The following is a 14,722-nucleotide window of genomic DNA, read 5'->3' as shown; positions in this document are numbered from 1 at the left end:
TGTGTGTGCGTGTGTGTGTGTGTGTGTGTGTGTGTGTGTTATGTGGTCTCGTATGTAGGTCACCTGTGTTCTATCGTTCAGCAGTGTCATACCTGGCTTAGTGTGTTACGTCAGGTGAGCGATGGGCTAATAACGTTACCTGCGTGTGTTACAGGTGATGTGTGGCTCACTAATGTGGCTCTTAATTACGACTCATCCCCGAGTAATGAGTTCCCGGGATGGTGTGGCCTGTTAGTGTGGCTCGTCGCTACTATGGCCCCCCTAAATGCGACCCTGAAATGATGTGGCTTTGGGATGTGGCTTTAAATCGACCCTGACAATGAGAGCTCTTTTTTCTTTTTTTTTAGATGTGGTCAGACGCTATGAGGTTCGAGTGATGTGGCTTCGCAATGTGACCCTGAAATGATGTGGCTTTGAGATGTGGCCTTAACTTGTCCCTCTGATAATTTTTTTTGAGGGTGTGGTCAGTGGGATGGTGTGGTCAGACGGTGTGAGGCTTGAATGGTGTGGCTTCCTAATGTGACTGACTTTGTGATATGACTTCAACTCGTCCCTCTAACAATATTCATTTTTTCTTTATTTTTTTATTTTGAGGATGTGGTCAGTGGGATGGTGTGGTCAGACGGTGTGGGGCCCAGCTGGTGTGGCTTCCTGGTGTGGCTCGCGTCCGGTGTGACTCTTAATTAAGGTTCAGTCAGCGTCCCTGCGCCTCAAAATCGTCGAGCCAAACCAGACTTGCAATCAGCCATATTGAGAGAGAGCGGCGCAGCGTGAAGCAGATAGCGGGGCCCCATTGATCCCTCCTCCCCTTCCCCCATGACCCTCCCCTGCCCCTTACCAAACCCCCTTATGCCCCTGCCAAACCCCAGACCTCCAAAACCTCCCTTCCTGCTGCCAAACCAAGCCATCCCTCCTCTTCCTGTCCCCTTAAAAAAATTCGCCTAAATCACCTAAAATCTCCCTTCCTGACTAGCCAAACCATCCCCCCTTCCTTCTGCCCTTTTACTAAACCCCTTACACCCCCAGAACGCCCCCTCCCCCTACTGCCTAACCGGTTTCCCCTCCTCTCCTTCTGTCTCCTTACTAAACCCCTTTACCTCCAAAAAAAAACCTCCCTGATGCCCACTTAAGTCCCCCTCCCTTCTATCTGTCCCTTTACTAAACTCCCTAACCGCCAGAACGCCCCTCTTCTACCTTGTCAAGTCCCCCCTCTACCCCCCTATCCCCTGCCTCCCCTCTTCTCCACAACAAGTTTTTGCCCCCCAGAAAGCTATCACCCCCCCTACAAATCCACCCTCTCCACCTGTCAAGCCCTCTCTACTCTCCCTGTCAAGCTCACCTACCCCTTCTATACCTCCCTGGCTCTCCTCTAAGCTCCTTTCCCTTCCCTCCTCACCCCTCAGATCCTCCCCCTGGTCTCAGTTAAGTCTCCCCTGTCACTCAACTCTTCCTCCTCTCCCCCCAGAACTACCCCCTGCCCCCCTTTACCTCTCCTCTGCTCATTGTCCCTCCCCTGTCTTCCCTGCCTCCACATCATCTTCCACCTGCTCCTCCTACTCCACCATCCCACCCACCCCCTCCTCCACCTCGGTTCTCATGCATCCTGTTTCGCTTCTTCCAATTCGAAATGCATTAATGGCGCGTTACCCTAATTGGATCCATTAATTGAGCTATTGGTTATTGATATGCTGCTGCTGCGGGTGGTGCTTCTGTTGCGTGCTTGGCGAGGCGAGGCGTCCTCCTGCTGCGAGCCCCCAGACGCTTTCTCGGCGGGAACTGGGTCGTAAGGTTGCGAGATGCTGGGATAAGGATGCTGGGAAATGTTGATTGAAGGAGGAGAATGATAGAAAAGTCTGTGATTGGAGATGCTGGGAGGACGCTGGAATAGGTTTTAATTGAAGGAAGAGATGGAAGGATGCTAAAAAGAGTTGAGATAGAAAGAAGAGATGCTGGGACAAGGATGCTGGGAAGAGTAGCGAATGAAGGAAGAGATGGAAAGATGCTAAAAGGAGTTGAGACAGAAATAAGAGATGCTGGAATAAGGATGCTTGGAAGTGTAGCGAATGAAGGAAGAGGTGGAAGGATGCTGAAAAAGGAGTTGAGATTGAAAACAGAGATTGCAGGATGAAAAGCAAAATTCAGACACAATTCCCAGAGGCTGATGCAAGGATGCGGATGCTAAAAAAAGCTTGTGATAGCAGGATGAAAATATGAGCAAGGAGAAGCTATAAGCATTCTATATATGCAAAGAGATGCTTAACCCGAGGGAATTCTAGGTAATGGAGAGACAGATGCTTGACGGAGATAAGCTGAGGAGAGATGCTGGAAGTTATTACTGATACAAGAAGAGACAGAAGATGAGATGCAGAAACAAACAAAATAAAAGAGACAATCCACAGCCAAATAACGCTAAAATGATCTGCCCTGTTGGATTATGACGCTCGAAAATGACTAAGGAAAAGAAAAGAAAAGAAAGAAACGTGAAAAATAAGAAAGATGATCCACTTTACACTAAAACAACACGGAAATGACTGACCTTCCTTCCTTGCTTACTTACGACGCCCGAGAATGACCCCTAAAAAAGCCAAAGAAAAAGAAATAAAAATGATAAAGTCTACTTACAACACCCAAGAATGGCTAAAAAAAATCGTAAAAAGGAAAAAAGTGAAAAGTTTAAAAAATCTTCCTAAAAATTAAAGATGGCAAAAAATTGTTTATCTACCTTCCCAAAAAAAAACGCAAAAAAAAGAAGAAAAAAGTGTAGAAAATATGAAAAAAGTTAAAATGAAAAAAAATCTTCCAAAAAAAAATAAAAAAAGGACCAGAAAAGAGTAGCATGTGAGGGACCTTTTGGGAGGTGGGCGGCGCTTAATTAGGCTTCATAAAGGCTGTTAAAACTCCTTTGTAGGATCTCCGGGACTTCCTGAACGGCGTCATTAACTCGCCTCAAAGGACCCGCCTCGGGGCACGCCGGCCAAAAATTATATTATAGTCCGCCACCGGTGCCTATAGTGACGCTGAAGGAGGAGAAGGAGGAGGAGGAGGAGGAGGAGGAGGAGGAGGAGGAGGAGGAGGAGGAGGAGAACCGATGCCCATGTCTGTATTTTTGGTTTCTTTTTTCCTTTTCTCTCTCTCTCTCTCTCTCTCTCTCTCTCTCTCTCTCTCTCTCTCTCTCTCTCTCTCTCTCTCTCTCTCTCTCTCTCTCTCTCTCTCTCTCTCTCTCTCTCTCTCGCTCATCACTGTCTATCTCACTTATCTTTCCTTTTAAACTACCTTTCCCACCTGCTCTCACTCATTCTCTCACTCTCAGTCACTCTCACTTTCACTCTCACTCTCTTCCTCTTGCAGTTATTCCTTGTTACTTTGTCATTCCTTTCACTCTCTCTTCTCTATTCCTCCTTCTCTTTGTTTTCCTCCCTCTCCTCTCTCTTCTCTCCTCGTTCTCTCTCCATTTTCTCTCTCCCTCTCTCTCTCTCTCTCTCTCTCTATCTCTCTCTCTCTCTCTCTCTCTCTCTCTCTCTCTCTCTCTCTCTCTCTCTCTCTCTCTCTCTCTCTCTCTCTCTCTCTCTCTCTCACACACACACACACACACACACACACACGGTATAATTGAATATGACTTCACTAATGACTAAACGATTTCACGCCAGGGCTTCTGATGGCATGAATTATCGGAGTGTGAGTTTTTAGCGATTTGTTGACGATAGTAATTGTAGCAGTAGTAGTAGTAGCAGTAGTAGTAGTAGTAGTAGTGGTAGTAGTAGCAGTGGTGGTGGTAGTAGTGGTGGTAATAGTGGTAGCAGTAGTAGTGGTGGTAGTAATAGTAGTAATAGTAGTAGTAGTAGTAGTAGGAGGAGGAGGAGGAGGAGGATTGGTAGAAATATTTCTTCATTTAATTCTCTTAATCAATTATTTACTTACTTTTCTGTTTATCTATCTTCATTCAATGTTTATTTACCTTCATTTAACTATTGTATAAGCTTATCTCTTCTCTTTTCCTTCAGTCATCTATTTATTCACCTGTTTAGCATCTATGTATTGACGTTTTGCATACCTGGTCACACGTAGCACAGGCAAAGGCAAATATCCAATCGCTTTGAAGTCCCGAGCAGGCGGCAGAACTGGCCTCACCTCACACACAGGCGCGCACCAAAGTCCCGCTGGTCCCGACGCCTCTGTAGCCTCTGGACGCGTTAGCAGGATCGGTCTTGTGGGTATCGAAGCGGGGTCGGGGCGCTTAGATAGTTGCGTTTCTAATTAAGCTGCCCAGCCACCATGATTTCGGGAGTGAGGTTGTCAGGCCCGGGTGTTGGGGTGATTGGGCTCTCCTCCACCACCTTCATCACCACCACCACCACCATGATGTTCTTGATTTGTCTTCGTTTGTTTATATATACGGTCTATTACCACCACTAATGCACCACCACCACCACCACCACCACCTTCATGATATTCCTAATGTGTCTCACCTACCACTCACCCACCACCACCACCATAACACCCTCCAGCCTAGTATCTTCCTACCACCACTACCACCACCACCACTAATATGTCCTTGCTTCCACTCTCCACTAATCTAAAAACCACCACCAGTACCACCACCGCCCATTCATTAGGTTTCTTCGTATTACTTTCACGATTCACCTGCCATCCCTAATTGGCGATCACCTGCAAGCCATGTTTTCGTTTTTTTTTGTGTGGGTTATCTGGTTTGTATGTCCGTGTGTCCTTGCTCTGGGCGTGGCTGAGGCTCGCCCGTGATCCCCTTGCAGCCACAAAGATTTTGGAGTCAGGTCGAGATTGGTGTGTGTGTCTCCGGCCGCCAACGCTCCAGGTTTAGCTCTTCATCATCTGCCAGATTAACTTAGGCTTATAAGATGAACTTTGCTCCTCGCTATTTAAGTTTAGCAGTTAGTACTTTGTAATAAATGTGAGGTGAACTTCGTCTCACTCCGTGCATGAGTTTGGTCTTAGGTCTTGATAAAGTGTTCTGCTTTGCATAGCGTCACCACATAAACAGTGATTAGCCTAAGCGTAAGGTAAGCCTCAGCTCTCTGCTCCTCCTTACCCGCCTTGCCGTGTCTCCCGCCGGCTGTCCGCCTGAAGATGGAGGGCTACGGGGAAGTGAAGAGGCGGGGCAGCCGTAGCCGGGGCCAGCGCCGCAGCAGGAGTCGCAGCCGCAGCCGCGGGGGCATGGCCGACAGCGGGGAGGACTACGAGACCTTAGGATCCGACACGGAGACCGAGCATGGCGGCGTCTCATCCCGCACCGAGTCGTCCAACCAGCTGGACGACATCCCCTCCATCCGGGACCATACCGTGTACGCCCGCGGCCCCGGCAACAAGGACCCCCGCGACGCCGTCTACGCCAGGGAGGCCACGCCCAAGGACCCCAGGGACGCTGTGTACTCCAGGGAGGCGCAGAAGGAGCCGCGGGAGGCAGTGTTCTCGCGGGAGGGCTCGAGGGACAGCAACACGGCCTTCCAGCAGCGGATCCACCACAGTAAGTGTCAACCCCGCCTTGGCCCGGCGCCGCCACAGCTTGACCCAGCCCCTGTGTCACTGCCTGATGACTGCACCTCACCACCCCGGGAAGTGCTCAGCGTCGGTAACTTCTTGCGCCGATATTTCACAGTGCAGGTCCTCGAGTGGCGACTGATTGCTCGGGGCGACGCTCACGGCCTATCCCCGGCACCAAAGACTACAAAACAAAATTATAGTCAGTAAAATATGAGGGCGGTCTAGAGGCTGATCCTTGTCTTAGCCTCAGCCCCCGTCCACCCCCAACATGGGCTTCGGTTCGTGTTGGGGGAAAGGGAGGAAAGGTCACTGTGCTTCCCTTGGTGGACGGCGACGCTCGAGCAATAACAAGTCCCTCACGACCTGCACTGTGTTGTGTCGGTGCTACTCGACACTAAAGCTCCCAATCAGCTGACCTCAGGCACACTCAAAGCCATCCTGACAGTCCCAGTCCGCCTGTCCTCCCCTTTGACAAAATTTCTTAGGTTTTGTATCCCCACGCAGGTAAATTAAGTCCAAACCAAAAGCTAAGCCACACAGACCTAATGCAAAGGCCGCGGGCAGGACCAATTAGCACAGCGACACCTGCCCTCCACCCACACACCTGCCCGGGCCGACACAACCATTAGTAACAGACACACAACAAACACACATAACACAATCTTGCCCCCAGACACTCACACCTCCCCTTAACGTAACCCCCACAGCCAGCACTCACCTTTTTCCCCCCCATTCCTGCTCCCACACTTACTCCTGATGCTGCCACCCACACCCACACACTAACCCCTCCCCACACACACCCATACACACTCATAACGCCCCTTAACGTAACCCCACAGCCATCACTTCCCTTTCCCTTCCCATTCCTGCTCCCACGCCTACTACTACTGATACTGCCACCCACACCCACACCCACACTAACACACACTCACACAGCACCCCGCCAACACTCAGGCACACTCAACTAACCCCGCGCCGCTCCTGCAGGCGTCACCACACTCCCTCCTCAGTAGTTACCGACCCCATGAGTACTGACGCTGCGATGTGCATGGTATTTCAGACTTGCTGTACCACGCCGAGTCTAGCACCTCCCCCGAACCTTCCCCCACCACCGAGAGAAAGTCCTTCCCCCGGCGCGCCAGAGCCAGGTACTCTATCACTCTGTCACGGCCCTGCTCACCTGCATCTCCACCCCCCCACACCTGACCTGCCGTCCTGCAACCTCCCGGGGCCTGCAGTACCTATCTTACCCTAACCTAACCTAACCTTCCTTCATCCGTCCAGCCTGCAGGGCCCCTCTACGTCCGACCATCGGCCCACGCCTGTCCTGCCATCCTGCAACATCCCGGGCCTGCAGTACCTACCCTACCCTAACCTAACCTAACCTTCCTTCATCCAGCTAGCCTGCAGTGCCCCTCTACGTCCTACCATCGGCCCACACCTGTCCTGCCGTCCTGCACCTCCCGGGCCTGCAGTACCTACCTTACCCTAACCTAACCTAACCTAGCCTTCCTTCATCCAGCTACCCTGCAGTGCCCCACTACGTCCTACCATCGGCCTGCTGCACTTTCACCCACTCACCCATTCACCCTTCACCCTCAGCCTGCCTCACCCTCACCACCCTCGCCCTCACATGTTATGGTTAAGGTAGATTGTTGCTTGTTCTCCTGGCGCCTCGGTGGTCTCGAAGTCGGTCCTCTTCATGAAAAAATCTATCATGTTATTTTTTACAGTAAAGGAAGCGGCTCAAGGGCAAACAATTAACTGAGAAAAAAGGGCCCGCTAATCACTACCCCCATAAACATAGGAGTATAGATGAGTGGCCGAAAAAGAGGTCAATTTCGGGTGGAGAGGCGCCCGATGCTCTCCTCTTGAAAGTACCTGTTATATATTCACTTTTCTTCTTAACTTCACGTCCCTCAAGGAAGGTTTCGGCTCTTTCCTTCCTCCTTTCTTTCCCTCCCAAGCCGAGCCTTAACACAATCAACTAACGCACCCAAAAAGGAGAAAGAAAAACACTCCAAAACTCGTAAGGAAAATAAAGACGCTCATTCAATATGGCGGGAATATTCCTCGCTTCATTTCGCCGACACCAAGACCACCGGGACGCCTCTTCTTTGTTTATTTTTTTCACCTCTTTTTTTTCGTTCCTGCATCCTCCGGGCGAACTCGAGGCTCCGGGGACCAAGTGACTGGCGGCGGGCACGAGAGCCTTGTTGTGGTTAAAGCTTGGTCTCGGTCTTGGGCTCACTAACTGGTCTCAACGTCCCTCAGTCACTCGGTTCAACGGGGCTCTCAAACCTCGTGCCATGATACCCCTCCGTTTATCATTGTTTACCCTCAAATTTGTAGCTCTTTCCTACCCGTTCTCTGTGATTCACGTGCGTAGCTTCGCCTTGTTTTTGTCTTGTGTTTGCATGCCTTTGTTTCCCTGGTCTCCCTTTCTCTCTTTTTTACAGTAGTGCCAAACTTGCCCTGGCTCCTGCTCGTCCGTCTCCCTTCCTCTACCGTCATTTCCCTTCGTCTCCCTCCGTAGCCTAGTCCACCGCCTCCCCTAAGCTAAGGACCTCGTTTATAGCTCTCTTTAGGCTGACGTAGACTCCTTAAGGCTGTGTTTCTCCATGATTTAAGCAATATTGTCCTGGCGAGAGTGTCGAGTGGATGACGTGCGATTAATTACCCTTATACTCCCTCTTACTCCTCCTCCTCCTCTTCCATACGAACTCCCACGAGAACCAACACCTCCTTCTTACTCTTCTCCTTCACTCCTCACTCTTCTCTCACTCCTTCTCCCTCTTACTCCTCCTCCTCTTCTTCCACATGAACTCCAACGAGAACCAACACCTTATTACTCTTCTCCTTCACTCCTCACTCCTCACTCCTCACTCACGATTAGTCAGTCCTACTCCTTTTTACTCCTCCTACTCTTTCTTCGTTTGCCTTCCACGCGCGAACTCCCACGAAATCCAACACTCCTCGTCACTCCTCACCCCATACTTCCTACTCCTTCTCGACCATACCTATGATAAACCACTCCTCCTTCCTCTTACTCCTCCTTCTCTTCCTTGTTTTTGTTTCCACACACGAACAAACTCCCACGAAAAACAACACTCCTTCTCCTTCACTCCTCGCCCTCACCCACGACTCTTCACACACACACACACACACACACACACACACACACACACACACACACACACACACGCACGTAACCCCTCACACTCTCCTCTGACTTTCCCTCATCTACTTAAACACTCGCGCGACAGCACCACGACGTATACTGTATTTCAGCGACGCTCGTAAAGAAAGGGGAGAAGGAGGGAGAGGAGCGACGCGACCAGACCCGCTCCGTGTTTGGCTAAACTCATAACACTTTACTGTCACTTGTTTATTTTTATCACGTCCTTCGCCTGAGAGGAATATGAGAAAATAAAGTGAGGGGAGGAGATGGAAGGAAGCGAGGGAGACGGCCGGAGCGCTGTGCCTTATCGCGAAGAGGAGGAAGGGAAGCCTGAAGGACGAGGAGGAGGAGGAGGAGGGAAGAAGAGAAAGAGAGAGGGAGGGAGATACGAAAGGCAGGAGGTGAAGGAAGAACGGTGAGGGAAAAGAGATGAAAAGGAAATGCAGAGAGATGAAAGTAGAGGGAGAAGGAAAGGCTAATGACCGAGGAGGAGGAGGAGGAATTGGAAGAGAAAGAGAGAGGGAGGAAGATACGAAAGGCAGGAGGTGAAGGAAGAACGGTGAGGGAAAAGAGATGAAAAGGATATGCAGAGAAATGAAAGTAGAGAGAGAAGGAAAGGCTAATGACCGAGGAGGAGGAGGAGGAATTGGAAGAGAAAGAGAGAGGGAGGGAGACACGAAAGGCAGGAGGTGAAGGAAGAACGGTGAGGGAAAAGAAGTGAAAAGGATATGTAGAGAGATGAAAGTAGAGAGAGAAGGGAAGGCTGATGAACGAGAAGGAAGAGAGAGGGAGTTGCGAAAGGAGGGAAAGGAGAAAGATGAGAAAATAATAAATAAAGGAAGAGATAGAAAGGAAGGGAAAGGAGATGAGAGAGAGAGAGAGAGAGAGAGAGAGAGAGAGAGAGAGAGAGAGAGAGAGAGAGAGAGAGAGAGAGAGAGAGAGAGAGAGAGAGAGAGAGAGAGAGAGAGAGAACGTGCCTCATCGCTACATCAATCAGTGTTTTCCAATGTCCCCCCATGACCCCCCCCCACCCCCCTGTTTTGATGGTGGTGGTGGTGGTGATGATGGTGGTGATGTATAGCACTGGTGATGGTGATGTCCGAGTGGCAGTGGTGATGGGTGACTGGTGATGATGGTGGTGATGTATGATGATGGTGGTGGTGGTGGTGATGATAGTGGTATGTGGTGGTGGTGATGGTGGCGTATAATGGTGATGATGGTGATGATGCATAAGCTCTCATAGAAGTGTTTAGGTTCCTCTGAATACTGGATGTTGGACCTTCTTTTGTTCTCTTTTTCTATATCAATTTCCAAAGCCAATTCAACATTAATGATACTAACTCCTCTTCAGTTAATGTTAAAACTTATTATTGACATCGTTTCCCCAATGTCTTCAAGTTTTTTCATTATTTTTTTTCTGCCTAATAAGAATCGTATCATTTCTCTACATCAACATTCAAGCTCAGTACAACACTTCTATAATAACTCTGTCCGGGAAGTCAAAACCTTACTTACCGACTTCGTGTGTTTTCAGTATTTCTTTCTTCCAAGCTTTTTCATGAGGTGTTTTTCTCTTCCTAGTTAATCAGATCCCTTCACGACCTTCCTTCGTAGCAAGCAGCCTCGTGAAGACTCTAATGATAAGCCGCTTCGTTCTCCTTAGGTTCGGGAAAATCTTGTTGCCCTTGAGGATTGAGGATTCTTTTCTCAGATCGCATTGGGGGAGAGAGAGAGAGAGGGAGGGAGAGAGAGAGAGAGGAAGGAAAGAAAATAAGAGAAAAGAAGCAGGAACGAGACAAAGGACCGAAAGGATTGTGGAGGAGAGAGATGAACGAGACTGAGTGTAAAAAAAAAATAGAAGGCGAGTAAAAGAATGAGAAAATAGAGAGATCGAGCAAGGGAGAGCGAAAGCGGAGGAGGAGGAGAAAGAGGAAGAAGAGGAGGGAGAGCAGGAGAAGGAAGAGGTGGAGGAGGAGGAGGAGGGTGAGTGAGGGAGTGAAACCAGAAGGAAGAGGAGGAGAGAGGAAGAGCAGGAGAAAAAAGAGAAGAGAAAGAGGAGGAGGATAAGAGAGAGAAAGAGGGAGCAAGGGAGAACAGGAGAAAGAGGAGGAGGAATAGGAAGAGGAGAGAGAGAAAGGAGGAAGAGGAGGAGAGATAGGGAGAGAGAGGAAGGGAGGAAAGCAAGAGAAGGAGGAGGAGGAACAGGAAGAGGAGAGAGAGGACGGAAGAGGAGGAGAGATAGGGAGAGAGAGGAAGGGAGGAAAGCAAGAGAAGGAGGAGGAGGAGGAACAGGAAGAGGAGAGAGAGGAAGGAGGAAGAGGAGGAGAGATAGGGAGAGCGAGGAAGGGAGGAAAGCAAGAGAAGGAGGAGGAGGACCAGGTAGTGGAGAGAGAGGAAGAGAGGAAGACCAGAAAAAAGAGGAGGAGGAGGAGGGTGAGAGGGGGACAGGGAAAGCGAGGGAGAGAGGGAGAGGGAAAGAAAGCAAAACGAAGGCACACACACACAATGCTCGTCCCTCCCAACAACACAAGTTCCTATACTGGCCTTTGTTTTCATCCGCGCTCTCCCTCCGCCGCCTCTCCCTCCCCCGCCTCTCCTTCCTCGCTTTGATCACGCCAAGGCCTCGCACTCATCGCTGACGCCTCGGCAAGAGTTAGTACCGGCAAAGTATTCGTCTCCTTTAGTCCCCCCTTTGTGTGTTTTGGTGCTCCTCCTTTATCTCCCCTCCTCACTAGAGTCGATGGCGGGCCGGTTCGCTTCTCGTTACTCTCAAGATTAAAAGGACAAAAGAAAAAGAAGCTCCGGTTTTGTTTTGTTTTGTGTTTTTTTCCCTTTGCATCGTCCGGTCGCCAAGTTTTGTCTCCCACTGAGCCTCCTTTGTCTGTTTTCCGCGAAGTGTTTGTCTGTTTGTGGTGATTGTACCTCCTCGTGGTGGTGTGGTCGCGTGTGTGTGTTTGTTTGTGTGGGTGGGACAACAACAGGGATTACAGGTGATATTGTGATGCTTGAAAAGGTAACGGGAATGTGTGTGTGTGTGTGTGTGTGTGTGTGTGTGTGTGTGTGTGGAAGGAGGCCTTAGGTATCACAGGTATGCTAAAGAGACCAGGTGTGCGTGTGTGTGTGTAGTGACGTGTTTGTACAAGAACCAGACGAAAGGGAAAGGGGGAGAGAAAGAGTTGCTAGTGCACTGCTCAGTTAGAAAGGGGGAAGGTGTATATGACGGAGCGTTTTGGGGGGGTTCAAAGGACATAGCAAAAGGGGTTCAAAGGGGAAAAGGCGCCGTTGAAAGGGAGAAAAGTACATCAAAAAGAGGACTTGATCTGGAGGGTTTTGGGGGTGATGCAGGAAGCGAGGCAGCCCTTTGTAAGAGTATGTGTATGTGTGCGTGTGTGTGTGTGTGTGTGTGTGTGTGTGTGTGTCCCGGGGGCTTCGGCAACAGGAATACGTCTCGTTCGGCACAGGTTGCGCGCTGGTGAAGTTCTTATCAGAGCAAAGCTTTTTTTTATTCATGTCTCTTTCTCTCTCTCTCTCCCCCCCCACCCACCCCCCACCCCTCACACACTACGTCTCATTCCTCTCTTCCCTTCTCGCCACGCTTCCTCAGTTCGCTTCCTTCCTCCGCCTCTCAGCTGCATGGCGTGTTCGGTGTGACTGACGTTTCATTTCTTTGCTGCAATATCACGTCCCTGCTTACCGTAGACCATAAGGCTTACTCTTAATGTCTAGTTTTAGTGACCACGTGAAATACTTATTGATGTGACCTTGGGGTGGTGAGGACCCAGGTTCACGCCCCTCCCTCCTTCCCAGGCCTCGTGTGACGGGGGAGGGCGAGGGGAACACGGCTGCCCCGGCGGCGGCGTCCCCTGCTGCCCCCCCACCGTCGTACCCCGGGGCAGGCCAAAGCTCAGGGCGCCCCAACCCAAGAGGCCCCACCAAGGAGCCCCCCGAAGTGAGCGAGACGGAGTGTGACCGCGACATCCTTCCTCCGCCGCGCCGGTACAGCGACGCCAAGTTCAAGGGGAGGATGTTGGACTACTCGATCGCGGTGTGATGGCCCGTGGGGGTGTCGGCGGCGAGGCGGGCGGGGGCGACGGCACGGAGACAGACGTTAAGGTCACGGTGCACGCCCAGGTGGAGTGACGCTCAGTGTGGGGCGCCCGAAGTTTTGTGAGGGTGAAAATGTTGCAAAGCGTTCAGGAAGGTGTTGTGAGGGGGGAAAGGTTGCAGGGCGGCCTGGGAAGTGTTGTGGGTGCCGGGGAAGTGTTGTGATGATGGAAATGTTGCAAGATGCCCAGGGAAGTGTTGCGTAGTGGCCAGGAGAGTGTTGTGATGGTACCGGCGAAGTGTTGTAAGGGTGGAAGTTTTGGCACGTGACGGACCTGACCTGACCTGACCTGCCACACGTTACAGTTAGGAATGTGCTTCTAGTGACCCATGTGTGTGTGTCTGGGTGTGTGAGAAAGAGAGAGAAAAAAAACGTAGCCCCCCGGGGAATATCGGCCGCCCACCAGTGCCAAGGCCCACGACGCCCCACACACACCACCATCACCTCACACACAAAAAACATCACCCGGGACAGAACACTCCCCTCCACCCCCCACCGCCCACCCCACTCCGAGCGGTCATACACCCACGCGAGGCCTGTGTTGAAACTTTAAGCGGCGCCATCATTTATGTAGCCGCCGTGTGTCGTGCCCCGCCTCGTGCAGCAGAGAGGAGCCCCGGAGCGAGAACCGAGGGAGGGGAGAGAGGAGAAGAAAGGGGACGAGGCGTGGGGTCTGTGTGGCGACTGGCGACCCTTAACGACATGAACCCTCCGACGGGGCGCCTCCTGGAACCCCGGCGTGAGGATGATGGGGCGGCCCTTCATTTGCGTGTGTGTGTATGTGTGTTTGGGCTTCATGCTGCCGCCACGACCCTGCTGGAAGACGGAAAGCGAGAGAAAACACACACAAGTACACACCCTCACTCGTATATACCATTGTGTGCGTGCTAGAAGATGGAGAGAGAGAGAGAGAGAGAGAGAGAGAGAGAGAGAGAGAGAGAGAGAAAGTACACCCACCCACACATACATATACCAGTGTGTGTGTAGCGGTTGTGCTCTTGTGGCGGTATTGTGCAAGTGTACAAAGACTATACATAAACAGAAAATAAAAATGATGTCTTCACTCTATATACAAACATAAAAAGAAGTCCTAAATGTGATATCAAATGAGGAAAAAAGAAAAAGACAAACATACACACAACTTGGAGGACGTTCCGTGACACCCCAAAAAGAAAAACTGAAGAAAATTGTCCTGTTTTCTTTGTTTTTTTGTTCATTTATTTCGTTTTCCTTCGCCAAGGGTCAGATATGTGTGTGACCTTGACCTACCATGACCCAACGTGACCCACCGTGACCCGCCCCCTGCCCCCATCCTCGTCTCGGTGCTCCAGCCCACCACCACTTGTCCTCCGTCGTGTCCCTCCGTCAGCCGTGTCCCATCAACATGTCCCCCTTCGTCAGGTTGCTTCCACTCACCCTGACCACTCCAGTATACCAACCTCCTTATGCCTGTTACCGCTTGTGTTGTGTATATGTATATGAGGGAGAGAGAGAGAGGGAGAGATGAAGAAAGAAAGAACGAAAAAAAAGAAGGAAGACGGAAAGAAAGAAAGAAAAGGTAGATAGAGGGAAAGAAAAAAGGAATGAATGAACGAATGTATGAAGGAAAGATATAAAGAAAGAAAGAGAGAAGAAAAGAAAGGATGAAGAGAAGTGAAAGGGAGGAAGAGACGAATAGGCATTAGGACGAGGAAAGAAAGTGAAGGAAGGAAGGGAAGAACATAATGAAAATGAGGAGTAAAGAAAGGAAGGAACAAAGAAAGATGAGAGCGAAGGAGAGTGAAGAAAAGGAATAAGGAAAGAAAACAAAGATAAAAATGAAAGATGAGAGCGAAGGAGAGTGAAGAAAAGGAATAAGGAAAGAAAGCAGAGACATAAAGGAAGAAAGAAAGGAAAAAAGAAAAATGAGAGCAAAG

General features: G+C 50.4%; 1 protein-coding gene across 7 annotated transcripts in view; it reads left to right on the top strand.

Annotated features, from left to right (window-relative positions):
* Nucleotides 1-14,460, top strand: part of LOC126998180 (cell adhesion molecule Dscam2-like) — a 240,236-nt gene extending 225,776 nt beyond the window's left edge. For 4 of the 7 annotated variants that reach the window (XM_050859625.1, XM_050859626.1, XM_050859624.1 and 1 more), the window contains exons 31-33: nucleotides 5,107-5,503; nucleotides 6,581-6,668; nucleotides 12,509-14,460. In XM_050859625.1, coding sequence (XP_050715582.1) covers nucleotides 5,107-5,503; nucleotides 6,581-6,668; nucleotides 12,509-12,752 — 729 coding nt within the window. In that variant the 3' untranslated portion in view covers nucleotides 12,753-14,460. Of the gene's footprint in view, nucleotides 1-5,106; nucleotides 5,504-6,580; nucleotides 6,669-12,476 lie in introns of all 7 variants that reach the window. The other 3 variants (XM_050859627.1, XM_050859628.1, XM_050859630.1) reach the window with 3 other exon arrangements.
* Nucleotides 14,461-14,722: the final 262 nt, after the last annotated feature.

The sequence above is a fragment of the Eriocheir sinensis genome, chromosome 13 (genome assembly GCF_024679095.1).
Source record: "Eriocheir sinensis breed Jianghai 21 chromosome 13, ASM2467909v1, whole genome shotgun sequence".
Lineage (NCBI taxonomy): Eukaryota > Metazoa > Arthropoda > Malacostraca > Decapoda > Varunidae > Eriocheir > Eriocheir sinensis.
This window is presented reverse-complemented; position numbering and strand designations above follow the sequence as displayed.